We start from the raw sequence: 21,497 nt of genomic DNA, 5'->3' as shown, positions 1-21,497 counted from the left end.
TGAAATGGAAATGGGACGTTCTGTCCATGCTGCTTACACTGACTGATTTTTACCTCCCAGGGTAGCCTGCTGAAGCACAGAAACCCTGAAGAAAAAAGGATGTCAGTACAGAGAGAGAAGGAGAAACAAAGTCACAAGAGGGTTAGCTAGTAGGCAAGATGGGGCAGGTCCACACAACATCCAATCCAAAGCTCAAAACAATTGACAAAAGCAGTAAGAAAAGAAATGTTCAGAAAACCGGCCTGCTTCTTCACACCTGTAGAGGCTTTACAGGTGCAGTTTAAATCAGCCTCAGGCAACATGCACATCAATATGTATGTGTGCTGCATGCATAATCGAGGATGGTGCATATAGTAGCTTGAAATCTGTGGGTCTCAGGAGTTTCTTACTCAATAAAATCACATGCTAAAAAGGCTGGGTACCCATGGTCGAAATGCTGAGATGCATTTGTAAAACACACCACAGATCAAGTCCCTGCTGAAGTCTTTCAAAGTGCTCTCTGAGCTGTTTGAACCTACCTGACAGACTGAACCAGACAGATGGATTTTATGTGCGATGCAGCTGGTTTTATTATAAAAGCCAAGGTTAATCAAATTCCAACAAAAAACATGAAAAGCTTTTAAAGGATATGAAATAGCATGGTAACCTAAAACGGAGACGATAAAACACGGAGGGAGAGGAAAGAAGAGAGTAACAGTAAAGACAAGGAGAGGCAATAGAAATAAAAAGAATATAGGAAATAAAGGCAGAGAAGAGAGGAGAAAGGTTTTCAGGCAGACAAAAGACAAATAAAAAGAGAGACAAAGCGTGGCAGAGAGAATGTTGGAGAGTGAGAGAGAGGCAGAGCTTTGAAGCAGTGATTAATGGCATGTTTAATGTAAGCAGAGGCACACTGGTGTCACTGCAAGGACACATACACTACAGTGAAGTTAGAGGTACAGCCAACAATTTCTTATTTCACACAGTCACACCCTTGGCACTGATCCTGCTGATCCACATCTCCTTTGTTTCACTATTTACTCAACTCAAGTCATTCATTTTTTTGTTTTTATTAGACTAACTTTTCTTAGGCTAAATTTTAAGTCCAACACAAACTAACTGAATTGAAGAGTAACAGTGGCCCAGTTATCAAAGGAGTGAGCTGGAACAGTTAGACAGTGAATCAGAGACCATTAGTAATGTAAGAGAACAAATGACCTTTCAGGTCTTGTGGCAATTTACCAAGGCTAGTTTTTTTCCTGAGACTTCCTAATGGCTCCTGACTACTCAAAGAGTGAGTTTACGTTCACACTGTTATCTCTGTTACGGTTGGGTTTTGAAGTATCTGTATATGGTTTCAGAAACCTGGCTTTGTGGTCCTGGTCCTGGTTTTGAGAAACTTGAAAGTACTCGTACTGGGATACCCTGGCATGTAAACATCTGATCCAGGTCTCTGATTACTCTCTGCCATGTATGTAGGTGCATCTTCAGCTAGAGTAAAAGGAATTCTGACATTAACTAGAAATACTAAAACTGTTATTATAAACAATTTAATGATGATCTCCACACTCAAATAAAAGTGAAACTAATACTGGCAATGCAGTGAAGAACTGTGTTATTGGTGATATTCTTCTCTTTCAAAGAGAGCAACATCATTTGCTCAGTGTCTGGAGCCAACATGACATTATAGTATTATTACGGTGAGCCAACTCAAGGAGAGATCTGCAACATCATTTGAAAACAATAGGCCTGATTACTGATTTTTCTTCAAAAATAGAGTAGAATGCATCTTGATTGTCTTCATTCACATTTTGCTCAAACTATTATAATAACATGACATTATAGTATTATAATAACATAACTCATTACTCATGAATCCAGTATCATGTATCAAGCTAAATCATATCTATGCTAGATGGTTTCTGCTGTGAATGTGGATCTAATAATTTGACTTTCTATTTAGGAGTAGATTCCCACTGCCTGGGATTACCTCAGTGCAGTGAAGCCTTAGACAGGAGATCCGCAGGGATTATCTGATACACACAGGTATTCACGCAATGCTGATGAAACCAGCTCACACACCCTTCATTTATACTGACTCTGCAGTGAGTGGTAGCTGAGGGACAACGAGGTACTATAGAGAGACGCTCACAGTGGATACATGGTTTGCATGAGCACAGTGTTTCAGATACAAGTTAAGATTTTATTCAGGATCTGCTGTAGCATTTAACGAAACTCTCCTGCATTCATGTACACACTGATAAGGCTAAGTCATAAGTTTGATTTAGCAGGCCAAGTGAGTACATTCTGTGCCAACAGGTTGAATTTGGCAAAACAATCTGCTGGATTGCTTTACTGTATAAAACAGGTAGAGGGAACTGTTGTATCAAAGCAAAGGGAGCTAAAGGTTTCACAGTTTTCTTACAAGCCAAATAGAAAAGAGAAAAATGACTTTTAAAATGTATAACTTTTAATTTTATGAAATAGCACAAGAGTGAGATACAGGGTACAAACTGCCTCAGTCATACTATAGTTAATTTTTGGTAAATAAAGAAAGGCATCTTAAGTAAAATGATAATAACAGTACATTCATGATGAAAATAATATATAAAAAGTAGCACCTTTAAACAAATATCAAACAGAATATAGAATAGAATATTTAGTATTCATATAAATCAGAGACACTTGCCTTCACAGCTGCAGTGACAGCGGCTGAGGCTGCGATGCTCAGTCCCTGCTTACCAAAGTTGACCATGGTCTCATAGCTCCTCTCTTTGGCCTGCACAATATACTCATCTATTTCCTACAGGGAGACAATCAATAACACTTTTCTAGTAGACAATTTAATCAAGTAAAAGGTAGAGTGATTATAATATCCTCAACAACAAATAATCCGTACAGAGGCAGACATGGATGGATGGATAATCTTACCCTCTCCCTGGAGGACAACAAAGGGTGCAGACACTTCCTGTAAATGAGACTTGCTCCTCTGGTGTAGGGGGACAGCAGCCAGATCACAATGGCTATCTTCAGCTCGTAGTACAGAGGAAACCTGGACATGTACACACACATATCTATTCCTTCTCATGTCACGTTTAATGACTGCCCAAATAAGACATCAGAGATGTGCCATGGTTTCAATACACATTTTGCTGCTGCTGGAAATCAGTTTGATATGGTGTACTCAGGATCTGCTCTTAAACTCCTCCCTCTAAGTGTCAGTCTGTATTAGTATTAGTCTGTATAAGTCATTAAACTGGACATGGATGATTACATCTCTGCAATACTTGACGTGCAATATTCTGTGTAATACTCCTGTGCAATATTTTAGTTTAAAATTCCCTATTTATTGATATTGATATTACTCATACCTCTATTACTGCTGTGCAATATCCAAACCGTACCTCTCAGTTCACCCTACAGGCCTTCACCTCCTCCGTTGTTAAGGAGGCACTTCAAGCTATCGACTGCAGGAAAGCAACTGGGGAGGATAAACTACACCCTTACTTTTTAAAAACTGTGCCCCAAATATTGCTGAACAAATTGTTGTTAACCTCTCCATTTCTACTGGAGTTATCCCTCAGGTCTGGAAATCTGCACATGTAGTCCCACTGCATAAGAGTACTGCAAAAGTGATATTCATAACTATTGGCCTGGTCCTGGAGTCATTAGTTAATAATCAGCTTATCTTTCCTCTCAAGAAATTCGGTGTGATGTCCACTCCAATCTGGTTTCAGAGCCAAACATAGTACTGTCACTGCTATTACTTTGGTTATACATTATATTGTATCTGCTGTTGACGAAGGGAAAAATTTTGTTGATTTATCAAAAGCATTTGACACTGTTGATCTGTTGAGCCTACATGATATTGGTTTTGATTATAAGTCCTGTAAATGGTTTCAGGACTACCTGTCTCATAGACAGCAATGTGTGATTTTGGGAAATGATCGTTCTATATTTCTACCACTGTCAAAGGGGGGTTCCACAAGGTTCAGTGTTGGTGTTGGTCCTGTCTTGTTCACAATTTATATTAACAGTATTACATCCTTTATAACAAACTGTAATGCCCATCTTTATGCAGATGATACACTTCTGTATTGTTTTGTAAAAACTGCACACTCAGCACTCTTTGACAAATTGCAAGATGCACTTTTTAATTTGAAATTAGTCCTGAATGCAAGCAAGACTAAATACATGCTGTTTTCTAGAGCCAGAGATATTGTGGACAATAGCTTGCATATTACCACTATCAATGGGCAAAGTATTGAGAGGGTTTTGGAGTACAAAGATTTTCATTTAAATTTCACATTGACACAAGCTATGACAAAAAATTGGATATTTGTACAGAAACAGAGCTAATTTTCCAGTGTTCAGTAGGAAGCGGATAACTGAGGCCGCCTTCTTGTCTGTCTTGGACTATCGTGATGTTATCTATAGAAAAGCATCTGCCTCCACTCTTAAGCCGCTATATTCAGTTTATCACTCCGCCCTAAGATTTATCAACTGGTGACATTTATTCTACTCATCACTGTATGAAAAGGTTGAATGGGCATCTCTAACAGTAAGACGTGACAGGCATTGGTTTCGATTTATTTATAAAGCCCCTAATGGCAACTTGCCACAATATATCACCTCCTTATTAAAATGGTCCCACAGTCATTATTTGGCTCGATCTAGTGATTGGTTGATGCTCGATGCAAACCCCCGCGTGCAAACTGCTTTTAGTTTTTGTGCTGAACATACTTGGAACATTTTACAACACACACTAAAACTAAACACATTTGTACCTATAGGTCAATTTAAAACTATGATTACAAACTACTCTGCACTTGAATGTAATTGTTTTTAACTGTGTTCTGTTGCTGTCTGTTTGTTTTCTCATTACTTATTTTTTGTGTGTATTTAGTTTTGTACTCTTGACATCATTGAAAATGAGGGCATGCCCTCAATGATTCCTCGAGATTTAAATAAGGGTTGAATGAATGAACATATACAGAGGGAGCATCCCAACATTAATAAGGGCTGATAAAAACTCTTAAGTCTTAGTTATTTTCCACAACAGGAACAAATGGATTGAAACATGTAGCCATTGTCATGGCCATCATCCTCCCACTGGTGTTCTTGGAACCTAATTTGGGCGCAGCTCTGATACAAAATCCAAGGTCCTGGTACTTTGCCAGAAGTGCTTTTGATTATGATTGGTCAAGCAGATGTGACATCACATCACAACAAGGATGACTACAATAACAGCAACCATCAATTTGCTACTGCATCTGTACAGACCAGAAAACTAATGCTTAAAAAAAGAACAATGGAGAAGGCTTGTAAGACAAACCAACATCTCCATGCTCTCATTAGTATTTGTGGAGAGGAGGCCATTCACAGGCACATCGAGCAGATAAAAGACCTGGACAAGAAGATTTCTCAGTGTCTGATTAGTAGCAGGTAGTGTTTACCACAGCGCTATCTTCCGTGCTTGGGGTTAGGGCTTAGGGTGCCTTTACACATACGGATACAATGTTGAGTGGAATAAAGGACAGATTGTCACTCCCACTCAGAGGACATCTCAACTTCCCCACATCGCACCAAAGGGCACCTTTTGAATCTTTGAGTTAGAGGTGGAAGTCGTCAGCATGTTCTTTGAGGTTCAAATCGCAATGAACGGCATTCTGCAGCATTGCCAGTGTTTGAGTCTGAATGTATGAATGGGACAATAGGTTATGGTTAGGTGTCTCACAGATGAGTGATTGGGGATAAGTTTAAGGTTGAGTTCAGGCCACTTCCATTGTTAGTCCAGTTGTAGCCTTTTTAATGACATACATCTGAAAAGTCACGGTTTGTAAAATACAGAGGAAGCACAAGCAAAAACCTCACACCAAAGACTTACAAAGTTCTTAAAGGTTCTGTATACGAGATTCTGAACATTAATATAGCAGCAAACAACTATTTGCTATGTAAAGATATAGTGTAGTAATGGCGTCCTGAGCAGAGGACGACGTCACACTCCCCCCCCATGCGTGTTGTCGTACTAGCTTCTATGTTCTTTGTCTTGGTAGTCGGTCGGCGGCGTGTGCGTGTTAGTACATGTTAGCGCGTGTGAGTCCCTCCCTGTGAAACTGTTGGCTTTGAGGAGAGCGATATAACGGCTGTTTCTTTCCTCATCTAACTCTGTGAATTAAGGATTTATTTTGACCAAACCAGAGCTGGTGACTGTTGGAACACTGGAAAGACTAACAAAGACGGTTTTGGTGAGTTTTATTTTGTTTCTGTCCAGTTTGAATGAAGTGTGTTTTACAATGATCTGAGAGGTAAAATTACTGTTGTTCTCAATGGAGTCTGGTGCGCTGTAGCACACATTTGTTTTGGTCTGAGATGCTGCTGCTCTAGTGTCACATTTAGTGGCAGTGGATGTGGATTACAGCTCCTTTGAAGTGTAGGCTATGAGAAACCCCAAGGTTACAGGTTGTTAAGTTCCTGCAGTGGAAAATGACTATCTGTGTTCCCACACATTTATCCAGCTGTCCTCATTACTACTAGGCCATTCTAATTCAATGAATTACCACTGAAATTCCATAAAGCAACATAATTAATACCAGCAAGGGGATTTCCACTACTGATAGAATCATCCTATCACCAAAACACAGTGTATATATGAGAGGACTTTTGGGACTATGAGTTTTAGATAATAATTAAATATGAGATAGTTGTGTGCATCTTTTTTGTATAGGTGTTAACTGAGATACAACCATATATGCATGTGTATTTGTGTGTAAGTCACCATGCCAGTGTTAGGTCGGTGATGGTCTCCACCACAGTGTAGAGGGCAAACACAATCCAGTACATCATCCATCGCACCTACACAGACACACACAAACAGAAAGAACACTGAACAATAGAGCTAGACCAATAAATCGACCGGGCTGATATATCGGCCAATATTAGCTTATTGATGTAGATGCCGGCTGATAAGTAACAAGAAATTGCAGTGCAGAAATGCCAACAAGATTTGGCATTTGGATTATTTCAACTGTAAAATGTTTCGCTCAGTATGTATCTTTGTCCCAATTCTTTAAAAAAACAAATCTAAGGGATCCATATCAAGATTGTTTGGTTGTTATGGGTTTATGTTTTTAAAAACTACTATGCCAATATATCATTATCGGATTTTCTAAACTTCGAAATATCGATATCAGTATTGGCCTCAAAAATCCAATAACGGTCATTTTATACTGAACAACTTAAATTAAAATAAAAATTCACATATACAATATTTTAGGGGCATCGGTAATTCAGTATTGCAAAATTTCACCAGTCCTACAATTTCATGACAAAACTATATAAAACTAAATACCAGATTATATGACACATGTTTTCATCCCATATTAATAAAAAAAACTTCTTAATTGCTTACCAAAACATAACGTGATTTTTGGGGATACAGTATGTATGTATGTATATATATATATATATATATATATATATATATATATATATTCTACCCTGTAGCCTTTTGTGTCACCTGTTTTAAGTGTGGTAAGAAAATCAAATTGCAGACACTTGAACCACCTTACTATTCATTCATCACCAAAACTGGTAAAAGGAAATTCTGAATGAACAGAGCTATTGAAAGCTGAGAAAATATAGAAAAGCAGGAAATAAAAAAAGAACAGAAAGAGATCAAAGGTGAGGTGAACGTGGTCATTATGGTCAATAAGGACTTTAAAGTAAGGACTTTAATAACTGAATTTAAGTCATTTTAATACTTGGTAAGGCCTCAGAGTTACAGAATTACCCAGAATTACCAGAAACACAGGTTTAGGATTTTTTCTCTTTGCTTTTATGCTTTCTGCTGTCCACCCTGCTCTCTCTCTCTCCCCTCAATCTCTCTTTAAGAGCTTTCCAGGCTCATCTGCCTGGATTTTCATGTCAAAGCCAGCGGTAGACAGTGGCAGGCGGGCAGACAGTCACATGGCAGGCTGAGGAATTAGCCAGACCCGGCCGCTGCTGCATGACTGAACACACACTGACACTAGCTAATGAAATGTCAGAGAGAGTGCGTGTGTGTGTGTGTGTGTGTGGAGGAGTGAGGGAGGGAGTAAAGTCTGTGTTTGAAAGAAGGAGAAAAAGAGAAAGGGACAGAATACAAACACTCACATTCACCTGTCTCTCAAGCACAAACTCTCAGAATTACAAACACGCCTGCAGTCCAACTCACATTAGGCAGACGCTGCACACGCACGCACGCACGCACGCTCTCTCTGTCTGTCTCTGGTTAATTGGTGACCTCTTAGTGAACTCCCTCCACACTCACACACACAGCAGAGGCTCATGGGAATGATAAATGTTAAGGTGAGAGAGTGAAACACAGAGCCAGTGAGATGGAGAGGACATCTAATTTATATGTTTCAATTTACTTCTGCCTCCACTGCCTCTCCCTTTCATCTTTCATTTCATACCCTCTTCTTTCTCTCTCTCTCTCTCTCTCTCTGTCTTTAACAACATTTTTCCTCTTTCTCTTTCCCTCCCTCTTTCATCTCATCAGTAGGGAGGACATTAAGACGTGACCTCAGTGAAATATACAGCAGCCATTTTGCCTTCCTGAGGCAATAGCAGACATTTACTGGCCCTGTCTGTGAATAACTGCCTTCCATTAAAAGAGAAGGGAAAAAACACCTGACATCAGCTCTTTACAGCCACCGGGCCCACTGGTGATGCTAAACTTGGTAGACAGAGAATGAAGACAGAGCTGAGCAGCAGTGGAGACTGACCAGTAGTACATGCTACACCCCACCAGTCACCAGTTTCATTCAGCTAAATAACTTTTAAATATTTAAAATCAGTAAATACTGTTAATGTTGGCTTTGCTTTTTTTAAGAACTGATGTGAACTCAATGAATAATGTTGCCTTAAATGCATTATCGACTAATCAGGAGATTAATTTCTCAATTAATTGAATTGAATAAAATGTCACAAAACACTGAAAAAATACCCATCACAATAAGTTGACATAATCAAATTGTTTATTTATTTGTTTATTTGTTTATTTACTATAATAGAAGACTGAAAACTATCAAATATTCATATTTGAGAGGCTAAAACCTGTGAATTTTTGGCCTTTTTGCTTATTCTTTTTGTTGATCGAATATTTGCCTACTTGTTTTACATCTACAAAAATGTTTCCTAATGGCTGCCAAGTAAATGGGAGTAGAAAGACTGCAGTATTCTGCACCATAAAATCATTAAAACAAAGCAGCCAATCGAAAACTTAAATAACAAAGAAGCCCATGGTGGTTTGTATATGTGTCTATGTGGGTCATGAACATGTATTAAATTACACTCTCTTAATAAATTGGAGGGCTGTGAGGTTTGCAGAAATAGAAAAAGAATTCTGAATCACTTCTGTGTAGCACATCTTAACTTACGCAGACATTATTCCCCTGTGGCAATAAGGAACTAGTGCAATTGTTGCCCTGAATTCTGGCCATGCGGAATGCGGACAGTGTAATCATTAGAGTTATTAAACCATCTGCATGCACACAAAAAAAAACAGATGACAACTAGGGTATAATAAATAGATGCTGAGGAATACTGTTCCTTAGTTAATGCAATCTCAACACATCCTCCATGATTACCTGATCATTTCAGTATAATGTACATTTCCACAGCACACTTCCATCTGGTCAGCACTGCTGCCTCACAGCGAGAAGGTTCCCACAATCCAAAGACATGCAGCTTAGGTTAATTGGCGACTCTAAAATTGCCCGTAGGTGTGAATGCGAGCGTGAATGGTTGTCTCTCTCTGTGACTGGCAACTTGTCCAGGGTGTACCCCGCCTCTCGCCCAACGTCAGCTGGGATCAGCTTCAGCCCCTGCGACCCTCTAAAGGATAAGCGGGTGTAGCTGATATCCCATCATGTCATACTCACCACTCTGCTGCTCTGTTGTTTTACATTAAAAGCCTCCCAGTGGCTCAAAGGGAATAATGCCTCCCTTTCCTGGTAGCCGTTTAATTTGAAACATATATAGTAAGGTTTTGAGTCTCACTGACGGTAGCTTTACAACAATCACAAAAAAACCCCAGGAAGAATAAAGGTTTGGAAATAATTAGTTATTGAAATCTGCATTTCTCTTAAAGAGAAAGTGAGAACAGCAGAGTGGGGAGCATGACAGGACTCTGTACTGGTGGAATAAGTGCTGTGGAAATGGACATTTTACTGAATTTACCATATGATCTATGGGAGTACAGGTAATTCCACGCTACTCAATGTGCTTTTTCCCCAGCCTTTATTCTATTGTATATTTATTATCAACCGCCGTTTATTGCTTGTGCCGGCCAATTATTTGAGACTCTGCTGTTATATGACCACAAGCTTTCATTTGAGAATTTACGGTAAGTTGAGAATTTACAACTGAAACTTGTGAATTTGTAACTATACCCCATCAGCTTCCATAAATGTCAAATGTCATCAACAAATGTTTAGTTTTTCTTCACTGGTCCTTCACTTTCATTATTACATCTTTACTCCCAGTTGTGAGTTTCATTAGAACAGTTTTGTCACAGACAGGCCCCCCCCCCCGGGCATCACTTTTAATGTGTGATTGATAAGGTCATGAATTAACTTGAACAGTACATAATGCAGTGTCCATAATTATGTATAACTTGGGGGGGAAATGTGCATTTCCTTTAGCTTGTTCGGTCTACGGTCTAGACCTGCTCTATAGGAAAAGTGCAATGAGATAACTTCTGTTATGAATTGGCGCTATATGAATAAAATAAATAAAAATATGGAAATAGTGTGTTTCACAAATGAAAAAACTGAAGTCTGCTCAAGTCAGGCTGGGATCCAGACCACTCAGCATAGAAGGCCATTGTCTGAAACAAAATGGAGTCAAACAGTGTAGCCTAGGGGTCAAAAGCTTTAACTGCCCTCATTCAACACTATCATTCCTGGATGATGGATAGTGGATAGGTAGCAGCGATGAAGTGAGGCATAATAGACAGCAATGTTATTTCTAACTGAATGGTGTTCAGTACTGTTAATGTAAAATTGGAAGAATGGGACGAATCTATGAAAGGAGGGAGAAGTGGTTGTTTCAATCACTGGTTTTACCTTTACTGTTCAAAAAGACACTGATGGAGAGACATCTCTCACAGCATGCACCCTTGTGTACTGTTTGTACACATGCACACACTAAAGTAATAAAAACATGAAAAAGAGGGCTGGGCCTCTGGAATGAATTTTAAGAGCCAACTTTGTCAACTGGAAAAACCTCTGGCAGGGTGTGCTGTAGCTCAAGTCACATAACAGCAGCCACAGGTCCATTTCAGCTGTAGAATAGCTGCTACCTTCAAGTAATGAACTCTGGTACATCAGTGTATACATGAAATCCTTCACATATGTGATTGAGGGTGTGCTTAATGAAAAATTTTATTAAATCTCTGAAATTTTTTTCGGTTAGATGATCATGAAAGGCTGGAAGCTTATTTGCAAACAGCAGTGGATGCTTCTCCTAGCTCAACCTCTAATGAGATCCAGTCTTCATTCACTGATTCAGCACTCCTCTTGACATTTTCTGAAGGGGGCACAAAGTGCAAAGTGTGCTGCTGAGATCTTGCTTCCATCCAGGGAAAAAGGTTGGTTCAAGTTAAAATTGTACATGTAGAGCTTCTCCTCCGTAAGCTTCCTCTCCTTAGTATCTTTCAAGTGTGTCCATAGGCTTCAGAGGATTCCTCAAGGACGAGACAACGCTGTTGGCAAAGCGGGGGTTGACACAAAATAATGCAGAGTAGCCTGGCAAAAAAAGTTGGTGCTGTGTATACTTTTGCTATGGAAAATGCAACATCATCCGGCCAGTTACTTATGTGCAAGTACAGCTGGATAAAAAAAACCCAATTATCATCATCATACATAGATGTGGAATCGTATCCTGACAATATGATTATGTCTTGTTATGGTGTTAAAAAATTCTGCAGTCCAAATGAATGATTCCAAGAAAATGACCATGAGTTAATAAGGTTCTTGTTACACATGTGTTAAGGCAGTAGAACATAGCTCATTGCATTGAACATTACTTTGATTAGTCTAATTAATTTTGCAAACATTTTATATATTGTGATATACACTCAGTTGCCACTCCAACTCATTTAATGAGGGTAGGCTATATAACAGATACACCTCTCTGCAGCACCACAAACTCCAGCCTCCAAAATGACCACACACTTGACTCAACACCTCTCTAAGCTGTTTCACCAAAAACTAAACATTATAACATTCAGCATTTATTGCAGCACTGTTGTATCAGACTGCATTGTTTTGGCTAGATGGACCTAATAAACTAGCAACTGATTGTACATGAATGTCATAAAAATATCCATATTAACATTGTGATATTGATTTCAGCCATATCGCCCAGTCCTATGTGTAAGTGCACATACCAGGTAGGATACCTTGTAGCATTGTGCTAATTTTACAAGCACTGAGGAAGAAGAGAAAATATTGCTGCAGAGATCACGTTCCACAGTTGCACAATCAAGAGAGTACAAATGGCCATGAGGTGTTTTAGCATATTATAAGCATTCAAACATCCTGGTTATTTTTTTGAGGTATCTACAGTATTGATCAGTAACAGCAGAGGTCAAGCAACAGCAGCAGACAGTGTGGAAGACAAAGAGAAGGAGAAAAAGAGGGAAAGGAAGCTCAAAGCAGAGTCACCGATTACTGTGTCTGAACCTGTGAGCTAGTGTGCTAAAGCTGTGTGTGAATATGTTACTAAGTCAGCGGACAGGGATTTCACTCTCACTGACATTAGTTACATCACCCAACTCCACCAGCACATCCAAGCCCTTAAATCTATATGCATGTATAGGTTCCCATCAAAACAGAAATCAGTGACACAATTCATGTTCTGCTATACCAGTGATTTTGGAAAGTACACCCAATGTCTACAAACACAGGCAGCTCTTTCCCTAAACTGGATGCTGTCATCAGGTGACACTTTCACACAGTAGAATCTGAGATATTCCATCGAAATTGGTGGCATTCAAATGGAGCGCTTCCAGCTAGAAATTCAGAGCTGCAAAGTTTGCAGTAAATTAATTCCAGTATATGGAGAAGATACAGGAATTAAGCCTGTCTCTCTGCTGCTCAGTTCTGAGATCACTAAAAACTGAGCTGTACAATCAAATTAATTATTACAATACCAAAGCTCATCCGATTTGCATTTATCTTTAAAGGTTCTGTATACGAGATTCTGAACATTAATATAGCAGCAAACAACTATTTGCTATGTAAAGATATAGTGTAGTAATGGCGTCCTGAGCAGAGGACGACGTCACACTCCCCCCCCATGCGTGTTGTCGTACTAGCTTCTATGTTCTTTGTCTTGGTAGTCGGTCCGGCCGCGTGTGCGTGTTAGTGCATGTTAGCGCGTGTGAGTCCCTCCCTGTGAAACTGTTGGCTTTGAGGAGAGCGATATAACGGCTGTTTCTTTCCTCATCTAACTCTGTGAATTAAGGATTTATTTTGACCAAACCAGAGCTGGTGACTGTTGGAACACTGGAAAGACTAACAAAGACGGTTTTGGTGAGTTTTATTTTGTTTCTGTCCAGTTTGAATGAAGTGTGTTTTACAATGATCTGAGAGGTAAAATTACTGTTGTTCTCAATGGAGTCTGGTGCGCTGTAGCACACATTTGTTTTGGTCTGAGATGCTGCTGCTCTAGTGTGACATTTAGTGGCAGTGGATGTCGATTACAGCTCCTTTAAAAAACGCAACACTTTCTTTGACAAAGTGATTCTCATCGACATAAATCTTTATATCAAATATTAACAAACGCACCAACTATTTAAATCTTTTCCTTAAAATAGTATTTACAGATATCACTGCAGAACTATCAGCAGTAAGGTAATATTTCCCCTTCAAAATTTATATGCAGTATTATCATGTGAAATCCTCCTAAGAGATTCCTAGGAATCAGAGTTTCTGAAATAACCTAGGGAGAAGATTTGGAACAGTCGGTTTCCTGTCACTCTTTACTTTCTTGTTGAAACTGAAAGCCCTAATCTGAACCTAAACATCTCCTCCCTCGTATTCAGGTGGCTCACATATTTGTGTCTTCGGTATTTCAAACTATTGAAAAATGTGACTACTTCCAATACTTCAGGGCCTTTAGTCAAATGGAGAGAAAAAAAGAATATTTGACAAATTTAACAAACTAGATAAGGTAACTAATTAGTTAACAATATTCACTAAATAGCCACTGGCCACCTCTGGTTAAAAGCAACAACTTCATGCTCCTTCTATGGGGATTGTTTAGAGGCACTTTATATCTATCAATCAAGCCAGATGAAACTAACCAGTTAACTAAACTTCAAGCATGCGTGATGCTCATGAACTTACATATTCCTTGACATTTTTGGTCTTGACAGCTTTGTAAGAGTAGTATGCAGGATACAGAGTCCCAAACATCAGCCTGCAGGGAGAGAGAACACACAACGTGAAGCTTATCATTTCTATTACACACACTGTTATCATATGTTAAATAACCACAATTACCTATTTACTATTAATATTTACAACATTACATTACAACATTGATATTCCTGGCTGAATGTCGTAGAGCGTTCTGATTTTAATGTGTCATTGTTTTGCCACTCCACACAAAGCTAAAGGTGATTTGGATAAACTACTATTTGACAATTTGAATATAGACCTATATGTGATGGATCTGTGTTACAGCTTTATACACTGTCAGTGTATTTTTAAGTTTAGAACAAAATGTGTTCACATGGTTTACATTAAAGTACAGTTTTCAGCCTAGAGTATGTCTCCACCTATACTGTCTGATTTCTACAGCCACAACAGTTTCCCCATACACGTGTGAAGGGGATTTTACTTTCAAACCAAAATGGTAGTGCAGTATAATCCTAAACGCAAACTGAGGCTTACATACAACATTGTGATTTTCCAGTTAAAATCATTTGTCCCTGAACAATCTGGGGACTTATTTATATCCTGCTATGATCGGGTTTAGGGTCCTGACCTAGAGTCTGAAAACCACTGGAACACAAGACAATGACTCAATGTTTCCTCTGTAATCTTTTGCAGCAACAGTGGTTAGGGGTAAGTGGGGTTTGGTTCGATGTCTGGTCCAGTGCAGGTTTCAACACTACCTCAACGTACTGCACACTTCTTTTGCACTTAGATACACAGTATTTGCTATGCTATGTTTAAATAACATATTCATTGTTTGAATTTGAGTGTCTTTAGGATGTGGTGTTCTTGCACTGCACTGCCGAAGAACTTTTAGTTTCGGTAGCTGGTGCTGTTTTATCTGTCCAGCCCTAACTGCACGGCCACTTTTCCATTTATTGGAAACAGACTAGAAACATAATGCATTACTTTCTGGGTAGCAGTAGATTATACAAAAGAACTAGGAGACATTGAGAGCTTAGACCAGTAAAGGAAGCCATCTACAAATGTGCGAAATGTGCGAAACCTGTTTCACGTGTAAAAGTGGATCCATAAATGTGTATATGTCACTTTAAATGTATTTTTGTGTTGAAACTATTTACATTCGTAAAACCTCTATCATTTTTACGTGAAATTAAAATATGTTTTTACAGAGTAAGTTATGTCTTCTGTGGGTTACAAATAATAAAGTCCAATAAAAACTTCCATAGATTTCAAGTGTCTCATATTGGGATTAAATCCAGATACGATTGAATACACTTTCATTTAAACTAATCACACATATAAGATACCAATACCACCTCCGGAGGTTAGAGCAATCCAACTGTAAGCCGTCTTAAATACTTCCTGGATACATCTACACTTAGCTACCCGATCCGCCTCAATGTAAATGGGGTATCAGTTCCAAATTGTTGTTATACTGTTTGTGTGTGTATATATACAGTGGTGTGAAAAAGTGTTTGCCCCCTTCCTGATTTCTTATTTTTTTGCATGTTTGTCACACTTAAATGTTTCAGATCATCAAACAAATTTAAATATTAGTCAAAGATAACACGTAAACACAAAATGCAGTTTTTAAATGAAGGTTGTTATTATTAAGGGAAAACAAAATCCAAACCTACATGGCCCTGTGTGAAAAAGTGATTGCGCCCCCCCTGTTAAAACATAACTTAACTGTGGTTTATCACACCTGAGTTAAATTTCTCTAGCCACACACAGGCCTGATTACTGCCACACCTGTTCTCAATCAAGAAATCACTCAGTCTGGAAAAGGTTATAAAGCCATTTCTAAAGCTTTGGGACTCGAGCGAACCACAGTGAGAACCATTATCCACAAATGGCGAAAACATGGAACAGTGGCGAACCTTCCCAGGGCGATGTAGGTTTGGATTTTGTTTTCCCTTAATAATAACAACCTTCATTTAAAATATGCATTTTGTGTTTACTTGTGTTATCTTTGACTAATATTTAAATTTGTTTGATGATCTGAAACATTTAAGTGTGACAAACATGCAAAAAAATAAAAAAATCAGGAAGGGGGCAAACACTTTTTCAGACCACTGTGTGTGTGTGTGTGTGTGTGTGTGTGTGTGTGTGTGTGTGTGTGTGTGTGTGTGTGTGTATATATACTAGGGTTCTCCTGTTGTGCTGAGAGTTGTTTCAAGTTGCCTACCCTCAATGATATAAATGGGGTGGACGAAATATTAGAAACATCACTCTATATAACACAACAGTACCAAAAACTACAGCCACCAGAATGACTATTAAGTTTAATCAACTCCTCTCTAAAACAGTTTCAACAAGAACTGAACATTAGAAAAAAGATAGATAAAAGCTACAATTATGAACAAAGGACCAAGCACTTACAGCAGAGTGTAAGACTGCTATCTTTGTGGCTATCGTACACTATCTACTGAGATCAACAGAGTTCTCTTTCTATCCTGACTCACACACAAACAATGAATATCCACACCCTTGCTCACAGACACACAGAGTAACAAGGGCAGTTTGTCCAACCTCTCTGCTCTCAGCTGCACACCATATATTCTTCCTGACAGAACTCTGTGTGTGTGTGTGTGTGTGTGTGTGTGTGTGTGTGTGTGTGTGTGTGTGTGTGTGTGTGTGTGTGCACGTGAGAGAGAGAGCAAGAAAAACAACTAGATCAATTTATAGCATGACACTCGTTCCCTTGAATCGCTCTCTCTAACATTCTTCAGATCCTCCTCCCTCCTACCCCCGCACACTGAGCTTGCCATGCCTACAGCACAGTGTGTTCTCTGCAAATCTGCCTAGTATGCATGCTGGATCTGGATCTGTTCAGCTGGAACACATAGTGACTGTATACTCAACCATCACTGCTGCTAGAACTTTTCCAGAGTTTAAAGACTAATCGGATATAAAGGTGTTTACAAAACAACTCACACACCTTTTTAAGTGGTGTGCATTTATAAATTTGTTTTATGCACTTTTCTTTTGGGGCAAAGTTGTCACCATCACATTCCGCTACCAACGATCATATCTATGACCGGATATATTGTAGGCAAATGGATTGCCATTATTGGCTGGTCGTAGAAAAGGTTTCAGTCGTAGTCATCTGGACACTGTTTTCAGAATCAAGACGTTCCGGCTCCCATCCGGAAGTCATTCTCAATTGTGACACAATTCAAACAGTGTCCAGATGACTACGACTGAAACTTTTCTACAATAGAACACTCCTGGACGAATGAGGGACTACACCGCATTATTGGCTGGATTGAAGAGGGGAGCAAATTACCATAGTTGCACTACACTTTGTTGTAGATTGTAGTTCAGTACAATCTGCTAAAGTTCTTCAGCATACTTGTACTTTTACGCAACAGAACCTGCCAGATGAAAACGCATTTCTCATTACACCTCTCATACAGAAAAACACACATTAAATACAAATCTGATATTTCAGTTGTTTAAAGAGGTATTCCAGCATTACTCCAATGCACAATGATTGCAAGAGAGAGAGAGCAATTAAAAGAAGAATGACAAAATACTGACAGACAATATAAATGTGCCTACTGTCAGACATTAGCTATCACTTTAATATCTCTGCTTATGTTTGATTTTGGAAATCAAAGAGCAGGACTACTTTGTGGGCATATCAGATTTTTTAGTATCTTGACTTAAAACTGACATTTCTGTCTATCTTACTTAAAATGTATTATGTGACGATATATATTGATATTAGAGCCCAATCAATTTAAATATAATACTTTGCTTTGGCCAATAAATTGCCTGGGCCGAAAACTGTAAATGTGAGATTGTACAAGAAATGTCAGTACAGAAATGCCAAAGATACAAAACAGTGTCTCTATTACATAGTTTGTCCACCAGAGGGCACTAACAAGTTTATTTTTACATTGTAAATGTACCACTCAGTATGTATCTTGGTCACAATACTTTAATTCAGATCCTTAGTTTATCTGAATCAGCCTAAAAAAGTAATTTGTCAGGCAAATATCGATACTGTGATATAAAATTACGTACATATTCCATGATAGGGGACTTTTTTCATTTCGCCCACCCCCCAGCAAAGGGGGAAAATATACTCTGATTTTTCACGATTATGGGTCAAGCCCCAAAAACGCTGGTTCCTACACTTCCCATAATGCAACTCGATAGCGTGTTTCATTAGACACTGCTCATGTCTTTCAAACTCTAAACCCTGAAGTTGTAAGAATCTCTGTTACAAATTTGTAGGCTCCTAGCCCAAGCTGAGCTAAGTCTGGTGACATCATCGAGGTGTGGGGTTTTTTCCTCAGAAGACATTATACAACTGTTTTCACAGGCTGAGTAGTACTGACCATGACTAAAGTGAACTTGATGCGTAGAATCAGCAGAGTTTAACTTTAAAGCCAGTGGCATCCCGATATCGATACATTGATTTGTTATTTAATCCAACAAATACCAAATTGACAAATTGAGGTACTTCATCACATTGATACAAAAATTCTATAAAAATCCAACATTGCCATAAAGCAGTCCCGCTCATTGATTTACAACACTGCCTGCAAGGGTGTAATACAACCAGAGATATTAAAGGGATAGTTACCATGGTATAAATAGTATGGCAACATCTCTGACAGTTGACAAATATACATACAGCAAAAAGGGTATCATCAAATTACACCTGTCAAGTGGTAATACCAATATCATCCTGAACAGGATCAAGAGGGAGAAACCTAGACTGGCAGACTTGAGCTGCTGAATTTAAACTGACCCAGTATTAAAACTGGCATCAGGAGGAGACGGGGGAGAGAGGGGGAAGGGAGAGGAGAGAGGAACCCTGGTTGCTTCTGTAAAAGGCCCTGACACACCAAGCTGATTTCTGTACCTGCATGTAAAAAGTTGCAACTGGCACGTAAAATTCTGTGTAGCTTTGCACTGTCACTGTCAGCCCAAGGTCTTTTGCTTGTGGAAAAAGAAAAGAAAACGCAAAGAAAAAAATTGGGGAAACCACAGTATATAGGTGAAATCACTGGCTTGGTTGAACAGCATTCAATATTCAACATGATCAAAGGGTCAAATGGCCGTGCAAACAATGGTGGATACTGCAAAAACTACAGGTGATGATAGGTGGCCACAGACGTGCAAAAGTCCAAATACAGACTTGGAATCAAGAAGGTTGGACTTAAGTGGACTTAACTCAATATTATAAAGAACACGGTCTAGACCTGCTCTATAGGAAAAGTGCAATGAGATAACTTCTGTTATGAATTGGTGCTATATAAATAAAATTGAATTAAATTAAAGTGTACCATAAGCAGGAACTCAATTCCTTTTGAGTCTGTAGAGATATTTTTAGAGATTTTGCCGAATTTTAAGCTAACATGCGTTCTATCGCCTTTGAAATGTATGTCCTTTGTTGTGACTGTATCTGAACATTTTTTTCACTTTTGAGCTTCAGTAGTCTAATTAGTGTCTCTAAGAATATGTTCATTTATATTTTTTTTGTGTTAGTGTGTGTATGCATCTAGTTAGGTACTGGTAGTGTAATGTGGATTTGAGATTTATATGGGTTGTGGATGACCACTCAGCCGGTTATCACATGTATATTGCTAATGGTGACAAGAAATGGGAACAAGTGGCAGTGTGCGGGTATTTTTTTCATTTTGTTTGTGGAGCTTAAGGTTACCCAGAACCTGCAAAAAATGAATGGAAGTGTGTGCCTTGTGATTATTGTCCAACGTGTAGTCTGCTGTGCCTCCCTGCCAAGTCACAGCAAGAATCTAGGACTCCTTGATCTGACACAGTGACCATTTTAAAAGACAGAAATACCATGCAGTCTGATGACATGACTGTCTTGTTTTAGGCCGCCCACCATATGCTTTAGATTTCACCTTCAAAAACATTTAGAAATCTGAAGGGACGTTGATATGCCGAGCACCTGGTGCATTGATACCCGACTCATTTGTAGGGCTGTCACAATCATGAAATTTTAGTTGACGATTAATTGTCATAGAAATAATTGCAATAAACAATGTCTTTTTCTGTTCATTTTATGCCACACAGCGGTTCTGTTGTTTGGCTTTACAATTAAGCCTAAATCCATGTTGTTAATTTCAATGCCTGATCATTGAAATGATGCGGCCATTGGTAAAGAAGTATCAATTAATCTTCTAATAGTTTGCACACATGCACGTTGTGAAACAATGTTTTACCTCTTGCTCTGCACATAAATTTATTTTAAATAGCTTTTTCTAAAACAGTTGTGTAGGCCTACATAATGTAATGAAAAAGTGGTTCAAGACAGCTAAGTAATGTAGAAGGACGCTTTATTTTTTATAAATTATATTCATTAAAGTTAACATGCAATGAAGAAACACAAATTCATGTTTCCATCCAAGCATTTTTATGCAAATTATCTAATTAGAAAAGCAGGATGGAAGCGGCAAAATCCAACAAAACTTCCACAAAATCACTAAAATGGTTTTACACTCGCTTGAAGTTTTTCCTTTTGTCCAAGAGTTTTTGCAACAAATAGGCTATGGAAACATATTTGTCAAATAAATAATGAATATTACATGACAGATCAGCTGTTTGGTCCGATTACATTGCACAACAACTCTAAACTGGGTTTAAACATGCTGAAATTTACAGACATTTACTGTCTGTAAATGATCTCCAGCATAACTTTCCCCAGAGCTGTCAAATGCACTGCTGCACCCGTAGGGGAGACTCTCCGCTATAAATCAAGAGACCCGTTACTGGTGCCTCTCTGTCATCATCTTGCTTCTGAAATCAAGAAATATGGTCTTATATGAGCTGAAACAAAAGAACCTGCCCAACAGCAGTAAGGTCTAGACAGCCATGCTCTTTTTTTCCATGTTTTTTTTCCTGAAGTTGGAACCTTGTGCTCAGGTAGACAGTTTATTATCCTCAACCCAGCTGATGGAGACGCACCTAATTCTCATTCTATTTGTTATTCTCCTTATGATCGCGATCAGGCTATGTCACTGACACCACAGCTATGTCTCACTTGTCCAGGCAAAAAGTCACTCTGTCTTTCATTTTGTT

General features: G+C 38.7%; 1 protein-coding gene across 3 annotated transcripts in view; it reads right to left on the bottom strand.

The window, feature by feature from the left end:
- Positions 1-21,497, bottom strand: part of reep3b (receptor accessory protein 3b) — a 54,608-nt gene that overhangs the window by 12,635 nt on the left and 20,476 nt on the right. For 2 of the 3 annotated variants that reach the window (XM_044178375.1, XM_044178374.1), the window contains exons 2-5: positions 14,379-14,451; positions 6,758-6,834; positions 2,911-3,031; positions 2,669-2,782 (exon numbers count right to left, since the gene is read on the bottom strand). In XM_044178375.1, coding sequence (XP_044034310.1) covers positions 2,669-2,782; positions 2,911-3,031; positions 6,758-6,834; positions 14,379-14,447 — 381 coding nt within the window. In that variant the 5' untranslated portion in view covers positions 14,448-14,451. Of the gene's footprint in view, positions 1-2,668; positions 2,783-2,910; positions 3,032-6,757; positions 6,835-14,378; positions 14,505-21,497 lie in introns of those variants that run through there. The other variant, XM_044178373.1, reaches the window with a different exon arrangement.

The sequence above is a fragment of the Siniperca chuatsi genome, linkage group LG20 (assembly GCF_020085105.1).
Source record: "Siniperca chuatsi isolate FFG_IHB_CAS linkage group LG20, ASM2008510v1, whole genome shotgun sequence".
Classification (NCBI taxonomy): Eukaryota; Metazoa; Chordata; class Actinopteri; order Centrarchiformes; family Sinipercidae; genus Siniperca; species Siniperca chuatsi.
This window is presented reverse-complemented; position numbering and strand designations above follow the sequence as displayed.